The sequence below is a fragment of the Sitophilus oryzae genome, unplaced genomic scaffold (assembly GCF_002938485.1).
Source record: "Sitophilus oryzae breed Bouriz unplaced genomic scaffold, Soryzae_2.0 scaffold_1177_pilon_pilon, whole genome shotgun sequence".
NCBI lineage: Eukaryota > Metazoa > Arthropoda > Insecta > Coleoptera > Curculionidae > Sitophilus > Sitophilus oryzae.
Genome location: NW_022145812.1, coordinates 380,937 through 404,739, shown reverse-complemented (window position 1 = coordinate 404,739; position 23,803 = coordinate 380,937). Strand labels below are relative to the sequence as shown.

The window sequence follows — 23,803 nt, the reverse complement described above, 5'->3', positions numbered from 1 at the left end:
TTTCTTGATATGTTGGTTATGAGAACAGAAAATAACATCCTTAAAACAAAATGGTATAGAAAGCCATATTGTTCAAATCGTTTCATCAGCTACCATTCATATCACACAATGAAATCAAAAATAAATTTAATTTTGGGAATGAAGTCTAGAGCAGTTAAACTAAGCCACTCTGATTATGTAGAGGAATCTGTGGCTCTTTTAAAAAATATTTTGATTGACAATTCTTATCCAGAAAAAATCATTAATAGGTTTTTGTTTCATACAGCTATAGTGAACAATAATAACCAGGGACCTACAGCACAACAACTACCTAATATCACTAATACTCCTCTTGAGCCTAACCGAGTGACAGAGGATCAAAATGGACAACTTGTCAGTTATTTCTCTTTACCTTATATAGATAATCTTACATATAAACTTGCAAACGTTTTCAGACAATATAATAATATTAAAATTGCTAACAAACAAGTCAAGGCTCTCTCTAAACTCTATTCGAGAACTAAGACACCACTTCAGATAATGGAAAATTGGAATGTTGTGTACAGGTTGCAATGTAGAGATTGCGATTTGTCTTATATAGGCCAAACTTCTAGAACTTTAAAGGTCGTATCACATCTCATAAAAGTGACTGTAGAAGGGGCGTTTTGTCATGTGCATTGTCGGAACATGTTAACAATTTAGACCACAGGATAGACTGGGATGGTGCTGAGATTCTGGATAGAGCTGACTCATTTTGTAAAAGAACTTTTCTTGAAATGGTTCACATAAATTCACAAGTTAACACCATGAATAAAAGAAGTGACACCCAGAGTCTTAGTGTTATTTACGGTTACATTTTAGACTTGTACAGTGGTAAATATGGTTCATTGCGACAAGTGGCTACTCAAGGTTCTCAATAGTTATATTTTCATACTGTAGCTTGGGTGGGGTTTGATTGTTGAGTTTCTGAAAAGATTTTTATCGCTTTTTGTATTTCACCATCGCTTAATGTCATTTGAATGTTAAGATATTATTTTATACTAAAATTTGTATTACAATTCTCTCTTTTTTGAGATCTTGCTTTTCTTTTCAATTCTAAAGTAAATTCTAGTCTGGTTCTATGTAAAGAAAAACTTTTTCTTTTTACTTAAATTAATTTATCAAGTTGTCTAATGCCTGTTTTCTCAGTGTAGCATTGATGTTATATTGCGCATGGTCGATCTCGCTGATGAAACGAACCAATGTGTCAAAATATTTCTATGTAGTTGTTTCTCTTTCACTCTTTTTATTATATGCATTAGTTTATCCTTTTTTACTTATCAAGAGTAACATATTTTACCTTTTTTGAAACTATGGTGTTCGTTAGTGAACGATCGGCGGTGCTAACAGAAACGCACTTTATGGTGGGTTCATACAGCCAAATAAAATAAAATAAGAATAAAATAAAATAAAATAAGAAAGTTGGTTATATGAGATACCGTACATGCGTTCATACAGCCAAATAAAATAACAAATAAAATAAGAAGTCTTTATCTTTTAACTTCTTGTTTTATTTTATGTGAAAAGGGCTTTGCGCACGCTTAATTCTAACCTACAAATATTTTCAGTTTGGATTTAATTTATTTTTTAATTTCACATAAGTAAAATGTATAATATAGTAGGCAACGAATAAATAAATATACTATAAATAGTAAAATTACTATAAACAATCGTAAAAGTTAACTTTTATCCAGCCTCATCGTACTGCGCATGAGCAAATATATATTTCTTATTTTATTTTATTTGACTGTATGAACGCACACAAATAAGAATTCCTTATTTCTTATTTTATTTTATTCTTATTTTATTTTATTTGGCTGTATGAACCCACCATTACTGTAAAGAAAATCTTGAAAATTAATTCGTTTCTTTTATCTTTTAAGTATTTACAATAAAATAATTAGATCGTTCATGAAGCAGAATTAATTGCTATTGTAATTTAAGATTTTTGACATGCAATTTTCGTGATTTGACTTTGTACTCACATACACGTTGTATTGTTTCTTATAAAGTTTTTTTGATTTTTACTACTGCATTTGAGAAATGAGGATTCTTTTGATTGTTGAGCAATGTTGTAAACTTTACCATAATCCCACTTTGGTGAGTTGCATTTTAATATTTTTTTTTACAAGAATAGAAATTGTATTTAATTACTATAATTGTAGAAGAGTCCTGAAGAAGAGAACAACTGAATTCTCGAAAGCTTGACTAAACAATAAAGGGTTTTTCCTTGAACTAACGGCCTTCTTATTAGACTGCAGCCCCAAGACACCTGTTTGAATATTTTTCTCAACTAGTCAGTCGCGTAGACTACCCATCTCTTTATTATATATATATATATATATATATATATATATATATATATATATATATATATATATATATATATATATAGTATATATATATATATATATATATATATATATATATATATATATATATATATATATATATATATATATATATATATATATATATATATATATATATATATATATATATATATATATATATATATATAATATATATAATAACTTAGAAAATATATATATAATAACTAATTCTGTATACAGGGCCGAGCCGCCCATGTGTGCGAAGTGTGCGGTGCACACAGGCGCCAAGACGAAAAGGGCGCCGGATGAAATGCCAGCGCCAATTGTTTTAAATTATTTTTGTTACACAAATCCAAAACTTACTGGTAAATTCCAAAACGAAATAATTTATACAGGTACTTAGTAGCAAATTTCAACATTTCATTTTGAATTTATGTTGAATATACTAATATATTATTATACAGGGTGGTTCGAAAACTTCGGCAGCATATTCTGCAGGTAAAAATAAGTAAAAAAGTTCGTATAAATGTATGTCCTAAAGTGGTTAGTTTCGGAGATACAGGGTGTAGAAGTAACATCAATATTTAGATGAAAATTGGTGTCCGGAAGTTTGACATGAGAAATTTGATTTTAATTTCAATATAACTCCTACTTGTAGGGGGCGCTACCTACATGTGTTTTAACTTTTTTGAAGAGTAATAACTTTTCGTCCGTAGGTATCCGTATAAAACAACTGAGTGAAAAAATTTACATTTCTGTGATTTTTTACGTAAAAAATGTCTCTTGGTAAAAAGATATTTGGGATGGAAATAGTCAATACATGTCATTATTGACAAAGAATAAACATGTTGAGTAGATAGTTAAAATTAAAGAAGTTTTTGATAGAACTGACAAAAATTTTGACAAATTAATATTGTAAATTGTAAAAATGAAAATTGTCGAAAAATTTGATGTCGATGGTGAAAATCATCCGAAAATCTTTAAAATTTATGAATTTTTTATATATTGGATGAAGCTTTATACTCCGTAGACGAAAGATTTAATTTGTTAAATAATAACAACTACGTATTTAAGTTTTTATTTAAACTGAGTGATGACCCAGATGAATGATAAGAACTAGCTGCAATCGTTTGTAGGAAAAACTTTCGCCAAATCATTGGATATTAACACCGCTGATTTGTCCGAAGAAGTTATGTTATATCAGTCTTTTTTCAAATATATCCAAAATATAATATAATATTAATTAAATAATGATAAGGTGACAATAGAAATATTTATGTCGAATCCCAACGGCAAAAAAAGGCGCTTCGTAGGTTTTGCACACAGGCGCTGCCCTGTCTGTTATAGATGCCCTGTACGCCAATTACAAATGTTTGTCAAGTATACACGAGTCGTGAGAATGCGCCGTAAGAAGATGGTAGCTTTGAAAATTTTCCGAAACTTTGTGTTCAGTAACCGATCTTAGCATTAATTCGAGTTGATATTTCTTCTTAATAAAATAGGATGTTCACGTTGCTCACTTCAGTATTTTTTATTAACTTGGCAAGTGGATAAAGCTCATACAGTTGAATCATACTAAATGATAACTAATTGTTTCATAAGAGATAGTGGAGTGCCCAGAGACTTTTACCTCGGAATTCAATTACTGTGAATGTATTAATTTGAAACCTTCTGTATTGTGTTTTATAAGTAAAATCCTAAAATGTTTACCCATTTTTTTCCGTTGCTTTTAATTTTTTATTTTAGTAATTTTAGTAAATTCTTATTTATTTCCTTCTTAATTTTTTGATTTTTTTAATTTGTTTTCTAAGTAAATTTATTGACATAAATGAATCTAATGCATAAGCTATACCTATTCTGCTTATATTCTAATCATTGAAATTTTGGTTGAAATCGAATTATACAGGGTGGCGCGTCATATACGACGCGGTTCTTGCAAGGAGAACAAAAGTTTGTATTGAAGTAAAATTTTGTGAGCTTATGTAAGTCAATTTAAAGCATTTTCTAAAATTATATAGAGTTCTACAGGGTGTCCCCAAAAAAAAGTTACACATGAAAGTTGTGATTTTTGTAATGGAACACCTTGTATATTAATTGATTTTCGGATTCTGGTAAAAAAATAAAGGCGAGTTTCATTAGAAAAGCATATGACTAAAATGTATAGTTTTTGAAATACATTCACCGACAGGAAAAATAGACACCTTAAAACTTTGATGTATTTTAAAGTTTAATATATTTTTTTCTAGTGGGCCGATTTTGATGATTTTTTAAGCAGTATCTAGCCAAATTATTTGACTTTTTGGTATCTCTTTCTAAATTAAACTACCCATCTGTTAATTATACGAGGGAAAACAAAATGTTGATATTTTGGTAAAAGTTTGAAACACCCTGTGGAATATGTTAAAACAGCAAGAAATTTAAACATCATTTTATCATCTAGATACATTCTTTCTCGATAGTTTGTTTTTTGGTTCATCTCATTAGCTTTATTTTTATTGGAGATATTCGCTTTTGAAGAAGACTAACATTTTTTCGTAATTTTTACATTAGGACCATGCCTTTGCTTTTGGTCCTAGTCAACAGATCTAGTAAGTTCTGGTCCCGAAGCAGGCCTTCTTGACATAAGATTTGCTACATTTAGTCTTCTTCTTGAATAGTTAAGGCCAGAAATGCAATAAAATGTGTGAACAATATACTGTGAAGTAACAAAATAGGTAAAGACAAAAAATTACTGGCGGTATAAATGGACTCGATAAGGAGATCAGCACGAACATCAAGGCTGGATAGAGTACAAAACGAGACAATCAGGGACAAAATGGATAGACAGAAAACTATAGTTTTATATATATTTTTTTCTAAACAACACGAGCCATATTTTTTAATGTAGTTTTTTATGAAGGTCTTTTCTGTACCACGTTAATGTCCTGAGGAAGGAATAAATAAATTCCGAAAGCTTGACAATTAACAATGTGTATTAATTCTTTGTCAAACCCTTCCGACTGCAACCCCACTAGATCCTAGATTTTCTTTCTCACTAGTCAGTCGAGACTACTTTCTGCTTATATTTTTATATAGAGATTGCCCAACTGAAGTGGTATGGACATTTTATAGTAATTTTATAGCAAATTCACTGAACTAAACAAATATAAAGCATTTCATTTGAAAAACTAAAACTTGAGAGTTGAGAGTAAAAATATATTTGACTCACTGTATACTACTCTCCTGTATATCTATAAAAAGATTTTTGAAACGGGAGCTACCATTAAATATTTTGTAAAAGATTTGGAGTGAAAATCTCAAATAGAAATCCTGATACAAAGCTTTTTCGGAACACGGAGCCATCTTGTATGTATGCATTTGTATATGTGTGTTTATTATTGAAAGCAACGAATTTAAATGGGTAAACTTTGTAATATATCTTATTAACAATACAATGCAAAATTTTTTATAAAAAATCGTTCCCAGTAAATGAATTCCGAGGTTTGTATCCCATAAGGGCTTAAAGCACTCCACTAAGATGGTAGCACCGAGTCATTAATTCTATTTTATTATTTTTTGTCAGTTGATTATTAAACTTTTAATTTGTACATAAGTCTATATGATAAAGAACTTTTCACATATGCATATTTTAAACTGTTTTTTGGGGTGTGGGGGAGATTAAAAATTGAATAATACTTACCACCTAAATAGTCACTTTTTAACCTCGGTGTCAATAGATGTATAAATAATTCACCGAATATTCCTGTATAATTATAATGCAACTTCAATTATGCAATTGAAATTAAATAGTCGGATCATTCCACTTAAATAGCTAAAATGTTATCAGAATTTATTAAAAAAATAATTCATCTTTATTTATTTTATGAATTTTTTAAATTATTAAATTAAATCAATCTTTATCTCCTTCTTTACACTTCAAAATAAACTATAATAAAATAAAACCCGATAAAACCAACCTATTGATAACACCAGACACGTAATTGCAGGAATGAGTCACTTAAGGTAACATTTAAAATAAAAATACTTAAATATTTATTATTTGAGTGTGTTTAACATATTAGGGCTAATAGTTTGGAAAGCCTCTCGTATTTTTACTTGAAGCTCATCCAGATTATTAGCCCTATTATGACCATACACTTTGGATTTTACATAACCCCACAAAAAGAAATCATTGGGAGGAAGATCTGGTGATCTAGCGGGCCACAAAATAGTTCCATGTCCACTAATAAAACGGTTGGGAAAAGTATTGTTCAAATATTCTTGAACAATACGGGCATTGTGGGCAGGGCAACCATCTTGTTGAAACCAGACATTGTGGAATCTTTCTCCCAATAACTCACGAATTCTCAGGACAATCTGCTGTAACAAGTCCAAATACTTTGCAACAGTTAAATTACCCTCTATAAAAAATGGACCAATCATATGCTCCCCTACAAAACCACCCCAAACATTTAGCTTTTGAGGATATTGCGTGCGTACCTCAAAATATTTGAGCAAATTTTCCTGAGACCAATATCGTACTTGTGTAGGGTTATGACGACTCAATAAATGAAAACTTGATTCGTCGGTGAAAACTATACGCCGAATAAAGTTTTCATCTAAATTGGCCTTTTCCATTACAAATTCACAAAACGCCATACGCCGAAATTGGTCTTCATGGAAAATTTCTTGAGTTTTGCGCGCTTTATACGATCGGTATCCATTCTTTTTAAGGACTCTTTTAACCTTGCTAGGTGAAGAATCTGTTACATCAGCAATTTGATTACTTGAAAACATGGGATTTTGATCCGCGGTAGCACAGATGAACACTTGCTTTAACTCCTGTTCTTCATTAATCAACACATCAGGCTTTTTGTGTTTTTGTGGGGACACGCACCCATGTGTTTCAAAATTATTAATAACTCTTGATATGGTAGGTAAAGATGGAATTGGCCTATTTACAAAAGTTTGTGGAAAAATTGTTTGTATATCCCGATAAGACATATTTTGGAAATACCATTTTACAATTTGAATTTTCTCACGAACTTCGTAAACATCCATTATTTTAGTTAAAAAATAAATTTTACACGAGAGCTGCCGCGAGAATCTATGTATTCGTTTTGGCTATTAAAACACGAATAAATACAAATTCTGAAACATTCTTATCACATATCTACCTATTTTTATTGTATCGCATTTTTTCGCCTGCTTTTTATCCGGCGGACGGGTATGCGCTAATTCGTCCGGTTCTGCCTATGTTACTACTAGGTGGTCCGGTCTGTATGATGGTTGTATGAATCAATTAAGGTATAGATTTAGATTCCAGTTGTCAAGTATTACTCAATAAACATTTTCCATTTAACATTAGTTAAAAAGAAAAATTAACACTGAAAATAATATAATATGTTATTTAAGTGGTAATAATCTAGAGAGAGTTACGATTCGAGATTTAACTTTAATTTAATAAACATACTACTGTACTTTTATATTATAAATCAATACAGATATTATTCAAATATTTGTTTAGTTAAGCACTTTATATATACAGAGTGTCCCAGTTCAAACGAAACAAGGCAATTTAAAGGCATTTCTGGTGTGAAAAGGACAACACGGTGAAACACGTCAACTTTATTTTCGAAGGCGGATATATGATGCGACTATTTTTGAAACCCCTAATTCAAACCGCACGGCCAAGAGTGGGCCCATCCCCAACATGGCACTTAAGAAAACTGACGGAAGCTACACGGAAGGAGATGAAGAGAGAGCTAACCTCCTACTTCATACACACTTCCCAGGTAGCATATCTATTGATACGCAAGTAGCTCCGACCGAACCCCACAATCCTCGCAGGGAAGACTGGGAGACGGCCAAGCTAGTAATAACAGAACAAAAACTGAAATGGGCTATTGACACCTTTCAGCCTTATAAAACAGCAGGAATAGATGGGATTTTTCCTGCCCTTCTAAAGAAGGGTGAGGAAATAGCTACACACCATCTATTAAACATTACAAGAAGCAGCTTAGCTATGGGATATATACCAACCATCTGTAGAAGAGCGAAAGTAATATTCATACCCAAAATAGGCAAACCTGACTGGGCTAACCCCAAATCATTTAGGCCTATTAGTCTCACATCGTTCATATTAAAAACGATGGAGAAAGTAGTGGACAACCATATTAGAGTAAATCATCTAAACCACTGCACGATAGTCAGCATGCATATAGAGCGGGCAGATACACAGAAACTGCTCTGTACCAGTTAACTGAACTAATACAGGCAAGCCTGGATAGCAAAGAAACAGCACTTTGTGCCTTCTTGGACATTGCAGGGGCGTTTGACAATATACCTCACAAGGTGGTCAAGCGATCTCTTGAAACAAGAGGGGTGAACAATACGATAATTCGCTGGTTTTGGAAATGCTCTCAACACGAACAGCAGAGGCTGAGATAGGTACCAAAACTGTAGTTGTTAAAACAACGCAAGGAACTCCACAAGGTGGAGTGACCTCCCCCCTACTGTGGAGCTTGGTAGTGGATGAACTACTGGAAGAATTAACTCTAGCGGGAATACACTGCATAGGGTCGCAGATGACATAGTCATCATTGCACAGGGGAAACATGAAGGCACCCTGTGTGATATTATCCAAAGAGGATTCCGCATCGCTGAGAGATGGTGCAGGACTGTCGGGCTGAGTATTAACTCAGATAAAACCGCAGTAGTGCCATTCACCAGAAAGCGAAGTTTGAAAAACTTGAAAAGAATCCATCTAGATGGAAAGGAAATACTGCCATCACAGGAAGTGAAATATCTGGGAATAACCCTGGATAGTAAACTTCTCTGGAACAGGCATATTAAGAACATTACCAGCAAAGCCACAAAGGCTCTCATGATATGCAGAAGACTGGCGGGAAATAGGTGGGGCTGCGCCCCTAACATTTTGCGCTGGATGTATACCATGATAGTAAGACCCATGATTACTTATGGAGCAGTTGCTTGGTATACAAAACTAGAGCAACGTACAGCAAGGCAAACCCTGTGCAAAGTACAGAGACTGGCATGTATCTGCATCACAGGTGCCATGAGAACATGTCCAACAGCAGCAATGGAGGTCATTCTAGACCTAACACCACTGCATATTGTCGTCGGTAGTTATGCCAATGCGACAATGATTAGAATGGTCATTGACGGAAACAGTACTGGGAGAATTTTCAGGTCAGGGGCTTGGAACACCCTCAAAAAGAAAATTCCACTTCTCCAACTCCCAGTGGATGACATACCAAGAATTTACAACTTTGAGAAACACCTCACTGTAGTATTGAGTAATAAAAAGGATTGGAAGAAAGAAACGCTTACTCAGCATATAAAAGACCATACCATCACGTGGTATACTGATGCTTCCAAAACCAAAGCAGGGACAGGGATAGGAGTATTTGGGCCGAAAACTGAATACTCCGAACCAATGGGCACCTACCCCAGTATCCTTCAGGCAGAAATTTGCGCTATCGAAAGATGCGTACAATTTATCTTGGATAGGAACTATCGAAAACAGGAAATTGCCATCCTATCCGATAGTCAAGCAGCACTTAACGCGATCAACTCAGTAACCATCAATTCGAAGTTGGTCAAAGAATGCCTAGAGAAGCTCAACAAATTAGGCAAAGAAAATAAAGTCCTCTCTACTCTGGGTGCCTGCTCACCAAGGGATAGAAGGCAATGAAAAAAGCAAATGATCTAGCTTAGAAAGGAGCGAACACTCCACTAACTGGACCAGAACCGTTCTGTTTTCCAAACGGGAACCAACTGAAAGCGGAACTGAAGAATCTGGAAGACTCCATCCGTAACTTGGAATGGGTATGTCCTCCAACGGTCTAAGACACTCGAAAAAGTTCCTTAGAACTTATGACCGAGAAAAATCAAAGGTTTTCCTTGATTTAAGTAAACAATCTTCGGATTGTCACGGGGTTTCTAACAGGACACTGTCTCCTCAACGAACACCTCAGTAGGCTGAAACTGAGAAACAACGGCGAATGCAGATTTTGTGGGGAAAATGGGGAAACACCCAGAACACCTTATCACTGAGTGCGCCGAGACGACGACCATTCGTGCCATGAACCTTGGCACGTCTGATGTCGAGGATGGAGAGCTGGCCTCTGTGGAGCCGTCTCAGATACTGGCTTTTCTTAAAGCCCTGAGACTGTATGATGAGTTATAACTCGTTATAACTCAAGAAAGGGGAACACACAATAGATCTGTAAGGTCGCGGTGATTGACTCCCCTTCTAAACGTTCTACATTCTACATTCGAGAGTTGTCGCGAGAATCTATGAATTCGTTTTGGCTATTAAAACACAAATAAATACAAATTCAGAAACATTCTTATCACATATCTACCTATTTTTATTTTATCGCATTTTTTCGCTTGCTTTTTATCCGGCGGACGGGTATACGCTAATTCATCCGGTTTTGCCTATGTTACTACTACGGTGGTCCGGTCTGTATGATGGTTGTATGAATCAATTAAGGTATAGATTTAGATTCCAGTTGTCAAGTATTACTCAATAAACATTTTCCATTTAACATTAGTTAAAAAAAGAAAATTAACACTGAAAATAATATAATATGTTATTTAAGTGGTAATAATCTACAAGGAGAGTTACGATTCGAGATTTAACTTTAATTTAATAAACATATTCTGTACTTTATATTATAAATCAATACAGATATTATTCAAATATTTGTTTAGTTAAGCACTTTATATATACAGAGTGTCCCAGTTCAAACGAAACAAGGCAATTTAAAGGCATTTCTGGTGTGAAAAGGACAACACGGTGAAACACGTCAACTTTATTTTCGAAGGCGGATATATGATGCGACTATTTTTGAAACCCCTAATTCAAACCGCACGGGGGGGGGGGTGACATCTACCCTTAATCGTAAATGTAATGCGGGGTCAAGTAGCACATCATTTGAAAGGATCTTTTCAGCGCCGCCTCATTTTTGGAGTTTTTGTCATGTCACATTTGGTGGGATCGGGCTGAAAAATAAATTTACCATAATTTGATGATGCTTTGATATTTGACAATTTTACAGGGGTCCCACTAAGAATAGCTCTCGGCTGTTTCTCGGAAAGTATTAGTAGTAGAGCTTGCCGAAAAAAATATATATTACTAAAGAGAGCATGAGAAATTGCTGGAAATTATTTTCAAGTTTGTAGAGCGGCCGCTAGAGGGTGCAGCTGCTATTAAAAATAAGAAAAAGGAGTTTTTACCCAATTGTGCTTAGATAACGGATACTATAAATAATAGATTTATAATCTTCAGTAAATTTTGAATATTTTTTGTTAGAACCATTTTACCCTATCTGCCAAAATAAAGTGGTGGGGGAAGGTTAAATCTGTTTATATTTAAATGTTAATAACTCCGGACTGGTTGATCGGAATCCAATAAGTGGGGGCTCGTTTAAAAGAGCGTTTCTTAAGAGTATTTAGTATTATTGCGAATTGACGACATGGTTTATTCTACTGCAGATAAAGTTGTGATAATTGAAACTTTCTTTAGTCATAACGGATGTGGCAATAAAACGGCACAGTTATTAATTTAGTAGCTAAATTTAGAGAAACTGGAAGTGTTCTTACAAAGAAGCGAGAAGTTCCACCTGGGGTAGTTAACAATGAGGCGATGCAAATAATATTATTTATCCATGCCGAACCAAGAACGAGTGTTAAACAATTGTAACAGCCACAGGAATAAGTAAGAGTAGTGTTTACAGGATACTAAAGTTCCACAAATTCCATCCTTACAAACTTCATCTGGTCCAAGAATTGAACGAAGCTGATTACAACAGACGATTACAATTCTTTGAAGAACCAAATGAAATGCTCATTGCTACTCCACTAACAAAATACTTATTTTTTGTGCAGAAATTAATTAATGAATGAAAAACTAAACATGATATTCACACGGGTGCATCATTTTCTCGTAGTAGGATTTCAAATGCTTAGACTAGTGGATTTATTTATCAAGAGAGGGCTTAAGTGTTTTAATCTGAAAAATTATACCTCACATGGTTCCACCTTGTAACCAAAAAGTTTGAAGTTGCTAGCTACTATAATTTCTGTTAATATGGCAGCTTGACCAAACTCTAGGGCTATAATCTGGAGAAAGATACCTTTAAAATTACGTATCACTCGACCCCTCTTCCCATTACAAAAACTAGGGGTGCCACTCACCCCCGCTCGGGGGGTTAAGCTAGAGGCAAGGTATTGTGCATAAAATGTGCCCCGTTTAAAAAATAGATCGACGTGTTCGAGCATTGTTTTTACTAAAATCCCAGTTCATTCAGAAAATGAATTTATTCCATACTTTATGTACACACTGTAGATATGACAGTGATTATTTTTAGACTTTATACATTCTCAGCAAAGAAACGATAATAAACACTACTCCAAGACATATGAAAGACCAAAAAAAAATCCTAAAATTTGAAGCATAGTATATTAAATGGGAAACGTTGAAAAATTATTGTTTTAATTTAACCATAGCCACAACACCTAAGAAACAACTAATAAAAATTATATATATAATATATGTATACAGGGTGAGTCTTAAATAAGTGCAAACATTTTCAGGGCTGGTAGATCTCGATTAAAGTATCATATTTTCTCTTTACCGTTTTTCAAATAAGTCCAAAATAACCGAGTTATTTTACTTTCAAAATTTCCAAAAAAAAAAATGATTTTTTGCTTAAATTTTGAGAACCATTGGATCCATTTTGGGTTTTCTTTCTTGTAAATTTAATCTACTACCTATGTTGCCATATTATCAAAAAATTATGTTTTTTAACTAAAAATTAAAAAAAAATCCAATTTTTTTTTTCAAAAAATTCTAAATTTTCAAAATTTTTCCATTTGCAACCTGGTTAGGCAGAACCTCACAATTCGCGAGCGTTACCACCGAAAAACAGCGGATGCATTCCAGCACACCTCGCCGCTATCATCTTGGCCCAGAGAAAACAATAAACAAAAGATGTTATCATGGGGACTGTAATAAAAAAGAAGAAATAATTTATTGGGCAAGCCTACAGTAAGATTAGCCATGAGACATGACTAAAACATGACTACCCGTAGACACTCAGTGTTTCTGCCCCTTCCGGCTTCATCAATACGGGAGGAATCGGCAACGATACCTCAAGAACGAATTCGAATAAACAATTCGAAATGATCAGTTTGCTTCATTTTAAGGAGTTCTTTAAAAAGTTTCAAATACATTTTTTGTAAAATAAAATAGGGAAAACTTATTCATAATTTTTAAAATTTACATGGGATTTCCTATGTCCAGGTCGGCGATGCAACAGACTGTATATGCAAAGTAGTAACAAATCCAGTGCGCGACTACGAAAATTTGAACCACTAAAAACAATGCTTTTGACGATAAGTTTATAAGCTGTGCTATTACATCTTTGATGCAGGGGGATAAGGAATGATGGGAGAATATAATTTTTAATTGTATCTATGAACGAAACACAAACGGAAAAAAATGCTGCTATACTAAAAAAGTTCCTTTTACTGATTTCCAATGGTGGTTGTGCTAACTTAATATTATCTTATCACAACCATCAATTTAACATACTTACCGATGAGCGGCAAATTTTTTGTTTTCAGGGCGAATTTACGGCTAATTTCTGGCAATTGTTCCACATAGTTACACACATTTTTTTAAAGCGGTGGTGCTATGCAGTACGTTCTTTACAGATTGACTTAATTATTGTATAAAGATAATTAATTACTTCATTGAACTAAAACTAATTATTTTCCTATTATACTCTGTCCAACGAGTGCATACGTAACAATGACAGTTTGTAGGCTGTTACATTTAATATCAAATCCCCTAAAACTTTTTTGTATAACATACGTTTACTCAAAATTTTCAAAACAAATGCACTTAAATTGAGTCACCATGTACAGGGTAAGTCAACGATAGAGTAAAGTCCATTATCTCATTTGTTTCAAGGTTTACAAAAAAAAAATATTAAATATAAAAGATTTTTTTTTTTTATTAATTTTTTTGTAATAGAGTATACAGGGTGGTTCAAAAAGGTGTGGCGAATATAACATAACTAACTAAATTATTTTCTTCTAACCGCACGATTTTACAAACATTATTTTTTTATATATTAATGTTATATACCTAAAACTAATACTTTTAATAATATTTGAATTTGTAAAACTTTTAAATAAAAAAAAATTTGAAAGAAATGTTAGATTGCAGTGTGGTAAAAAATTGTCAGTGATGCCATTGTTTCTGAAGTTGGACAACTAAAATTTGGTAGGAGAATTTTATAGAGATATAGAAAAAGACCTATGTAAAGATATTTTAGTTAGATGTTACAGGGTGTTCAAAATATATTTTTGAATTTCAACTACTTAAAATTAAGAAATTTCAAATTTTTTAAATGGGACACCCTATATATTATCATTTTTTCTGATAGATTTTACAAAACTCTTCAACTTTTATTAAGTATGTCATATACCTATTTTTAATAGTTTGCGATTTATTCCATTTTATTTTATTTTTACCCATATTTTTAATACAATTGCGCTGTAACATCATAGTTGCCATGACAAAAAGTAATAATTATCAAAATTTCTTGTTTTTCAAGCAAGTTAAGAACAAAATTTGAATTTTAGTTTAATTTGTTGTAATAAGTATAAATGGTAGAGGTAATAGTTACAGATTTTCCTGAAATGAATTAGTCAATGTGACTGATAAACACGAAGAAGCCAAGAAAAACATATTTTTTGGTTCAGTACTATATATTATATAGTACTTTGCTAAGTAGTATTAATATAAGTATAATAGATATAGATTACATATCTAGAAAACATCTTCGTTGTGTAATGGGACGGTTTCGCGGCAGTAGTAATATTGATTTTACCAAATGAATTATAAACCAGAATTACTACGAGAAAAAACTTTACTGTGTGTCGAAGAAAATTCCTATATCAGTAGTCGTCAACAATTAGGTAATCTAGTATTACCTTAATCTGCGTGTATTCGCCCCGATGAAAAATCCAAGTGTCATCTTTCATAATATGGAAATACACCAAGAAATTCACGACTGCGATTTTAGTTTATTTGAGTAAATTTAATTAAATTTAACTAATACCAACAATTGTAACTAATTATTAAGCTACTTGTTAAAGATAAGTAATAAATAGTTTGTTTTGTCATGGTAACTATGATTTTATAGGGTAATTGTATTAAAAATATGGGTAAAATAGAAAAAATTGGAATAAATCGCAAATTATTAAAAATAGGTATGCGACTTACTTAATAAAAGTGGAAGAGTTTTGTAAAAACTTCCAGAAAAAATAATATATAGATGTCCATTTAAAAAATTTGAGATTTTTAATTTTAAGTAGTTGAAATTCATAGATATATTTAGCACTCTGTATCATTTAATCCAACAATTCTGTATCATTTAACTAAAATATCTTTTACATATATATTTTTTTTTTCATCTCTATAAAACTCTCCTACCAAATTTGGTACTCCAACTTTAGAAACAGTGGCACGACTGGCAATTTTTTACCACACTGCATTTAACATTTGTTTAAACAAATTGCATTATTACAAAAGTATTAATTTTAGGTATATAACATTATATATAAAAAACTTATGGAATTTTACGCAGAATCTAAAAAGAAAATAAAATATAGGGTGTTGCATTTAAAAAAACATATGTTATATCCGCCACACTTTTTTGAAGCACCTTGTATACTCTATAATAATTTTAAAATGTGTATCTTAACCTTGTAAAGCTCGAAACAAATGAGATAATGGACTTTACTCTATCGTTGACTCACCCTGTACAATACTTATGAGGTGACATCCTTTATAGAAAAAAAAATTGAACAGGTTTATACGTCATATTATCTCTAGTAGATATAGTACAATTCTTTTAAAAGTTCCTCAATATGGCCGACCTAGTTACGAAAATTGGTAATTTTTTTTTAATGAAAAATAAGTTGGCGTTACCGAATTCAGAACTTATATTCTTTGGTTAATAATATTTTTCGGGATTGTCAAGTTGACGTTAAAGCAGTTAGGTTAAAAGTTTGGTTATTAGGTGGCTGTCATAAATAAAAAACATTGAATTATTCAAATTATTTAAATAAGAATAAAGGTATTTTACCGCAGATCTCAAGAGATTTTATTTAAAGGTATTTATAAACTTTCCCAGTGAGAATATTAACTCTCTTTATTCTTATATATCAAGTTAAAGGACGTAAGAACTATAGCAAGTGAATTTTTGTTTTCATGTTTTAACGAGAGGATGATGGGTTTCATTGTTATAGAGTTGTTAGATCGCCTAATTTCTCTTAATTTGTTTATATTTCATTACAGTTAATCAGAAACTGAATCAATTCAAAAGTGTACAAAAACAGCTACATATTTTATTAAAACTCTTATTTAAATATTTTTATATACTGTTAAACTGTACAAGTCTTTAGCAAAAAAGTTATATATATATAAGGTAATACATTATGTATAACTTATGAAAGTTTCTATATAAACTTTGATTCTTAGACTTACGATTGTTTAACTCTACGGTACAGATGTATAGACTCTACAGATCTAATATACAATATGAAACTTCTATTACTTGTTTTTAATCTAACTTATATTCCAAAATTATTTATATATTTTATATAATAAACTATATTTATAATACAGTTTAATATTATTTATATTAAACTATATTAATTTTATTTCTAAGCTAAATATCTCATAGCTACTCATTTCACCTCATAATAAGGAAAAAGAAATGCTTAAAAACTCATTAAATGTGCTTTTATTTAAAATATCAACATACAAAATAGTCATCCATAATCCATGCAAACTGCAAGAATGAATATAAAGTAATATTTACAACTGTAAGTTAGAGTGCAGCCCAACTAATACAGATTTATTGTCATGCCATTCATGTTTATTATCATAATTAATTTTTATTAATAATATACTCTATTTTGGTGTCACTAAGTTATTTATAAACCCAATACTTATAAAATAAAATTAATACTACTAATTAACTGACCAGATTAAGCCCAATGTCACTCTTATCAGAAAAGCCAAAAATTTTTTTTTTTTAATATTCACTTATTTTAAATTGCCAGAAAAACATTAGAAAGTAACTTAAAACTAGGTTTGGAATCAGAAATGACTTGTACACCTAATAAAAATGCATATGCATCAACTAGAGATTTTGGTTAAGTATAGAGCGTACTATAATACGTAATTTTGCTTATAAAATAATTTTCCTTTCAAACGAGCAGTACCTGTAAAACAAATAAATAATAATTTTTGAATCAATAGGTTACTTCAACACATTCAAGACAATTTAGATAAATAATTAGTATATGCATGTATATATTTTATTTACAATGTGAAGTACTGCTTTAAGATAATGTGTTAGAACATCAACTCTTTCAGAAGACAATTCATTAGCAAAGAACTACAGAGGTAATAGATGATCTGGCAACATCAACCACTCCATTCAAAAATTCTAAGTGAATTAATAAATCAAATGTTACATATAAAAACTAACACTGCTCTACAAGCTTAGAAATAAATAACGTTTTTTAATTATGGGAACTACCAGACACTATCCAAATACTTGTTATTTGTTGGTATTTTGAGAGATAGACGTAATATTTTGTCATTTAGGCTAGTGGCTTCTCATCACCAACCTTTTTACATTTTCAAAGCTTTTGTGAAACTCTCTCTCATCTCTGATCTATAAATTACTCAGTGTCCTAAAGCTTTTTTAATATACTCTTTTTTTCTGTCTCCCTCATGTAGACTTGCACTGAACAATCACACAGGAGGTGCCTCATTATTTTCACTGCATTTTCGATTATCAATAATGAATCTGTATTTTCCAGTTAGGTCCATTTTTCAGATCTATGCAGATTATGCTCAGTAAAGAAATCTGTAAGGTGCTGTAGGAAATCTGTTTAAGTTGAGGCCGATCAACCAAATGGCTTGTCTTTAGCTTGGGGTATGGTTGTAGTAGGGATCCAATATTTAAAGTAATATATTCCCGACCTCAAAATAATTTAACACTATTCTGGATGTGGTGACAGAATTTATAATTTTGAAATATATCTAAAAATGGTCACATCAGGCTAATTCCACATGTAACAAAAACTAATCTAAAATTTGACTCTAAATTGGATGATAATCATTTCTCAGTAATGGAAAGATACATGACATTATTTCCTTGGGTCTTAGTTCGATAATTTAATTATGCATTTGTTAGAATGACGATATTTTCAGAAAAGATATGATGAAATACTAAACTTATTTTTGACAGAACTTACAACAATGAAAATAATATCTATACTTTTCAGCGGTTCATTTTCAAAAAAGGGTTCTAAGTTTTTCGCTACTGGAAGAAAATCTACTAAATAAACGGTAGTCTTTGTAAACACCACTGCTTTGATCCAACGACCAATTTGTCATTGTATTTTAGTGAACAAATTTGCCTACTAAGAGAGAAAACCAACAAAATATACTTAACCTTTCAGGAGGTGGGCATATCTCCTCCTGTCGTCAGAAGCAAAAAATACAAAGAACAAAGAAAGAAAGTATTTAAAATATCTAAATACAACTATTCAAGAGCATGTTATTTTTTAGCAGAAAGGTCTATTATAAAATGTTGACGTTCTTACAACAATGGTTAAATTTGAAAGCTGTAAATTAAATAAGTTGATTTTTTCTTTTTCAATTACAGATTGTTAGATCTCTAAATGTTTACCTTAACAGGAGAGTGAAATTTCATATTTGAAAAAGAAAGGTTAGTGTTACTATTGGTATCAATAAATGATAATGGCTTGAGACTAAGAAATAAATATTAGTCAAATACAGTATGATCAAAATGGAATTAGCCAATGTAATCGTTCATTTTTCTGTAGCTTGCATTTTCTTTAAAGAGAAATAAAAAGATCTTTCATCATTTATCCACCTCATTCGTCATTTGACACATCAGAGTCATCATCTAGATTTATGATGATTGGCTTCTGGACACTAACTATTAATTTCTCTTTCTCCCATGTGTCCTTAATTAATTTAGTACACTGGCCCACATAATTTGCCCATTGTTCCACAATGACTTGCTCCAAAGCTGCTTTCCAGCATTCTTCTGGGTTTTTTATTTTGAGAATATGCTGGTCATAGTATCTTTTTGTTTGACTCCATACCAACTCAATAGCGTTAAATTGGCAGTGGTATGGAGGCAAACGCAATACTTCGTGACCAGCATCTTCTATAATTTTATTTACCGCAAATACTTTATCATTTTTTGGGATTTTATTAATTACATCCCATAACACACCCAATGTAGAATGTTCTGGAAAGCTAATGTTTTTGGAGCGAAGCCACTGTTGAATATCACTCTTTTTCCAGGTTTTGGTGGGCCATTTATCTAGTTGACGACTGTGATATGCCGCATTATCTAATATTATTAATGAAGGTTTCTTCAAATTTGGTAATAATTGTTGATGCAGCCACTTTTCAAAGTTAATTGAATTCATGTCACCATGATAATCCCCCTGGCTTGTCTTGGATTTAAATAACAAGCCAGCATCCTTTATAAACCCTTCTTCTGATCCAGCATGGAGAACAATGTATCTAAAAGAAATTAATAATATTAATATAGTGTAAATTTTATTGTATGAAGTAAAATATTAACATGTAGAGCACATTATCTATTTAATTTATATTTTTCTACTTCTGCATGATATTGAATTAGGCAGAACTTACTGAAAAAAGGGTACTAAGGGCCATGCCTGTTTATAACAAAATTTTAAATCAACTTCATGATTACACATTTAATTCAAAAACTGTAAAACTACATCCTCGTGAAATTATGGGCAAAAAGTTTGAAATAAAATAATTATTCTGCTTTTTTTCTTTCTTAATAGAGATATACAGGGTGCTACAAATTGAGGTACGAGCATTGGTATCTCGGAAAGCCTAATAGATACGAAGATGGCTAAATTGTGGCAAAGTTGCGCCTTGGGATGTTTACCAACATGTTATCAAAAAAGTTTCAAAACTTCAAGGATTGCTGAGTTTTTTAGAAAAAAAAAACGATTTTTTGAAAAATCAATTTTTATTTTTTCCTGTTGTTACTTTTTCAGGACTTTACAGAAAATCAAAACTAATTGAATATCTCATAGCCACTTTATCAGGCCTATCTGGACAGTATTTTTTAGATTTTCAAAATTATCTGATAATTTGTGTGATACATAGGCCAACTTAATTTTTTAAATACGGACCTTAATTTTTATTAAGATTTGAAAGAATTCAGTCTCCCGAGTATATAACGATATTGCCAGTTTATTTTTTTTTTTGTTTTAGATACTTTAACAACAAACTGTTTAATTATTATTTAATATAATTATTTTTTTTTCTGGATTTTTTAAATTATTTAACCTGATTATATTCATGGCAACAATAAGGAAAATCGAGCCAATTAAAAGATTTAAATAACAATATCTATGTCAGCAATTTAAAAATATATCATTTTTAACTTTTTGTGAATTTGAATCTCAATGTATGATCTAATAATATGCATATTATTAATCGTAGTTATTATAAATACCTCAACTCCTACAAACAAATTTCTAATGCTCTACATTTTCGAAATGGTTTATTTAATACCACCCTCCCTATTGCACACATTTATTTTTCGTTTAATTTTATGTATAACCCTTCCAAAAGATCTTATACTTCCGACTTCCGAATGCATTTTGTACACTTTGTTGTAAATGATGATGAGGTACCTATACTATATTGATTTTCACTTTAACAAATGATGTCAACACACAGGTTCAGGAACCTCGCTGGCCATTATGCTACTCCACCATTCCCAATCCATCGTCCGAGGAAATTATTTTATTGTTTATTATTATTTATCTTATTATTTTTTTTTATTATTTTATTGTATTTGATTTTCCGTACTTAATGGCTTATCTCACGTCATTGTTCAGTTTTAAAACTCCTCAATATTGTAACAATGAATAGATTAAATATTTAAAAACAGCAAAGCCGGACTTGAAATTAGCTTAAATAAATTGTGTTCAAATTTCCGAAACAAAAAAATATTAAGTGTGGCACATCATTGTATTCAGGAGGCTGATTTCTTTTAAAAAGAAGGGCCAAAAATGCAGTTCCGTATTTAGAAAAATCAAGTTGGCCTCTGCATTTTACAAATTATCAGATAATAAAAATCTATAATACTATCAGATAGCCCTAATAAAGTGGCTATCGAAATGTGCAATTAGTTTATTGATTTTTTTAAACAGTAACGACATGAAAAATAAAATTTATACAAAAAAAAAAAAAAACGCTTTTTCCAAAAACTCAGCAACTTTGAAATTTTTAGAACTTTTTGATGGCATCTTGGTGAAAATTTCAAGGCGCAACTTTGCCCCAATTTAACCATCTTCGTATCTATTATGGTTATGAGATACAATGCTCGTACCTCGAATTTGTAGCACCCTCGTATATGTTACGGTTAAAGCCCGATGTCCGGTTAATGTCGACATTAACATGTTAATGTTTGGGTTAGGCTATGGGTTGTTTTGTTGTGTGTTTGGTTTACTGAGATTAACCGGGTAATGTCGAGATTAACCGGACATCGGACCTTAATCGTAACATATACACAAACAATATATACTAGGGTTACAACTTTCAAAATAAAAAATGGAGGACGAGAGGGTAAAAAAGTAGCACAGGTGAAATTATTTTGAAACCTCGCCCAAATGTCTAGAATTTACCAAAAGTTTAGTGTTAATGGTATGCAATTGATCGTCTCTCTTACTTTCTTAACAATATATATATGCTCAAAATTTGTTTAAATAAAACTAACCATTTTAACAAAACTTTTTTTTCAAAACAAGATTATCAAGCCTATTAAATATTTTTACAAAAATATTTCTTCATCATATTTTCTGTACAAATGAGTGAATGAACTAGCGAAAGACGCAGATTAATTTTTTAAAGCATTGATGGCGATACAAACATTTTTAGATATTGAGTTTGGTATGTAAAAAACAGACCTTTTTTCAATATCATGAGACAAAAGAGGACAGTGAGATCAAAAGAAGACTGTCCTCTGAATAGGGGACGGTTGGCAACCCGAACTTAAACACCACTTGCGTGATTTTTTATTATAATAACTTAGAGGTTAAGTTAGAGTTAGCATATGTTGGAATTATATACTTGTACCCAGTTCCATGAAGAGTAAATGTAATGCTTTATACCTATGTCCTTCTCCAGAGGATTTTCTTACAGATCTTACATCATCATCCTGCCATGATCTTCTAAATGAACCATTTGAAAATACCCAGGTTTCATCAATATATATATGCAGGGTTTTTTATTTATACCCAACTCTTCATTCGCAATAAATCTATGAAATTAATCAGCTAACTAGGTTATAAGTTACAAAAAAGAAGTACCTTTGCAGAAAATTTCTTCTCAAATGTGCTATGTGAGGCAACTCCATTAAAGCCCTGCGATTGTCATCTTTTTTTGTAAAAACCAATGTTTAAGAGATGACCAAGGCTGGTCGTACTACCACCGTAAATTTCTTTTTTCCATTGTTGGCTTCTGAAGGGATTTTTATAGTCACTGGTAATCTAAATAAATATGTATAAATACAGCAACCATGTCTCATATGCTATAAGTTAAAGTGTTACACCACATAACATATAATTAGATTCCTGCTTTTGACATGTGCCTTATGAACTTTGGTTAAAATTTCTAGACGTACCTATTAAAATATTATTTACATATTATAATTAAAAGCTTAATGGTATTATATACTAAATATATTTTTACTATAAATTAAATACTATGCAACTGAAAAATGGTTAAATATATTATATCGCCCAATGATGGATAATTCCTGCAAGCACACATGCCAAAGGCACAACTCTATTTTCATGATTTAAGCATAGATAATGTTAGAAATAGGTATAGTTATGAACACATGCACTAATAATTTCTACATGAATTGGAAACATGGGATATGAGCCATGCATAGAATTGTTGTCAACATATTCTCTAATTAAATTCTAAATGAAATAACTACATGGAATATGAGTCATTCATAATATCGTTATAAACACATTATCTAAGAAATTCTACATGAAATAACTACTTGGAATATAAGCCATCCGTAAAGTTATGAACACATTTTCTAATTAAATTCTAAATGAAATAACTATATGAAATCTAATTTTTCTAATCTCTTTTTTTTATAAATACCATTCGAGAAATTCTACATGAAATAACTTGGAATATAAACCATGCATTTACTAACTCATTACAACATACCTGTTGTTTGATATTCTAACTATATCTATTACAAACCTTAAGTGTTTTAAGTGTATAATTATTTCCT

At 31.4% G+C, this 23,803-nt stretch overlaps 2 protein-coding genes across 3 annotated transcripts in view; both read right to left on the bottom strand.

Moving 5' to 3' along the window:
* Window positions 1-6,032: 6,032 nt before the first annotated feature.
* The window catches only part of LOC115889736, a 97,239-nt gene continuing 79,468 nt past the window's right edge, over window positions 6,033-23,803 (bottom strand). For both annotated transcript variants that reach the window (XM_030909805.1, XM_030909815.1), the window contains exon 6: window positions 6,033-6,162. The gene's annotated coding sequence lies outside the window, so the exon portion shown is untranslated. The remainder of the gene's footprint in view (window positions 6,163-23,803) is intronic.
* Window positions 18,948-22,923, bottom strand: LOC115889726. The gene is made up of 2 exons (XM_030909795.1): window positions 22,857-22,923; window positions 18,948-20,019 (listed from the first exon to the last, which is right to left on the bottom strand). The coding sequence occupies exons 1-2, from the start codon at window positions 22,901-22,903 to the stop codon at window positions 19,356-19,358; spliced, it is 711 nt and encodes a 236-aa protein (XP_030765655.1). The 5' UTR covers window positions 22,904-22,923; the 3' UTR covers window positions 18,948-19,355.

Bases quoted from the DNA above. Each gene is read 5' to 3' on its own strand.
- LOC115889726 (XM_030909795.1), bottom strand. From the start codon at position 22,903: ATGGAGTTGCCTCACATAGCACATTTGAGAAGAAATTTTCTGCAAAG. The intron at 20,020-22,856 runs GTACTTCTTTTT...AATTTCTTTTAG, and splicing joins AGAAGAAATTTTCTGCAAAG to ATACATTGTTCTCCATGCTG.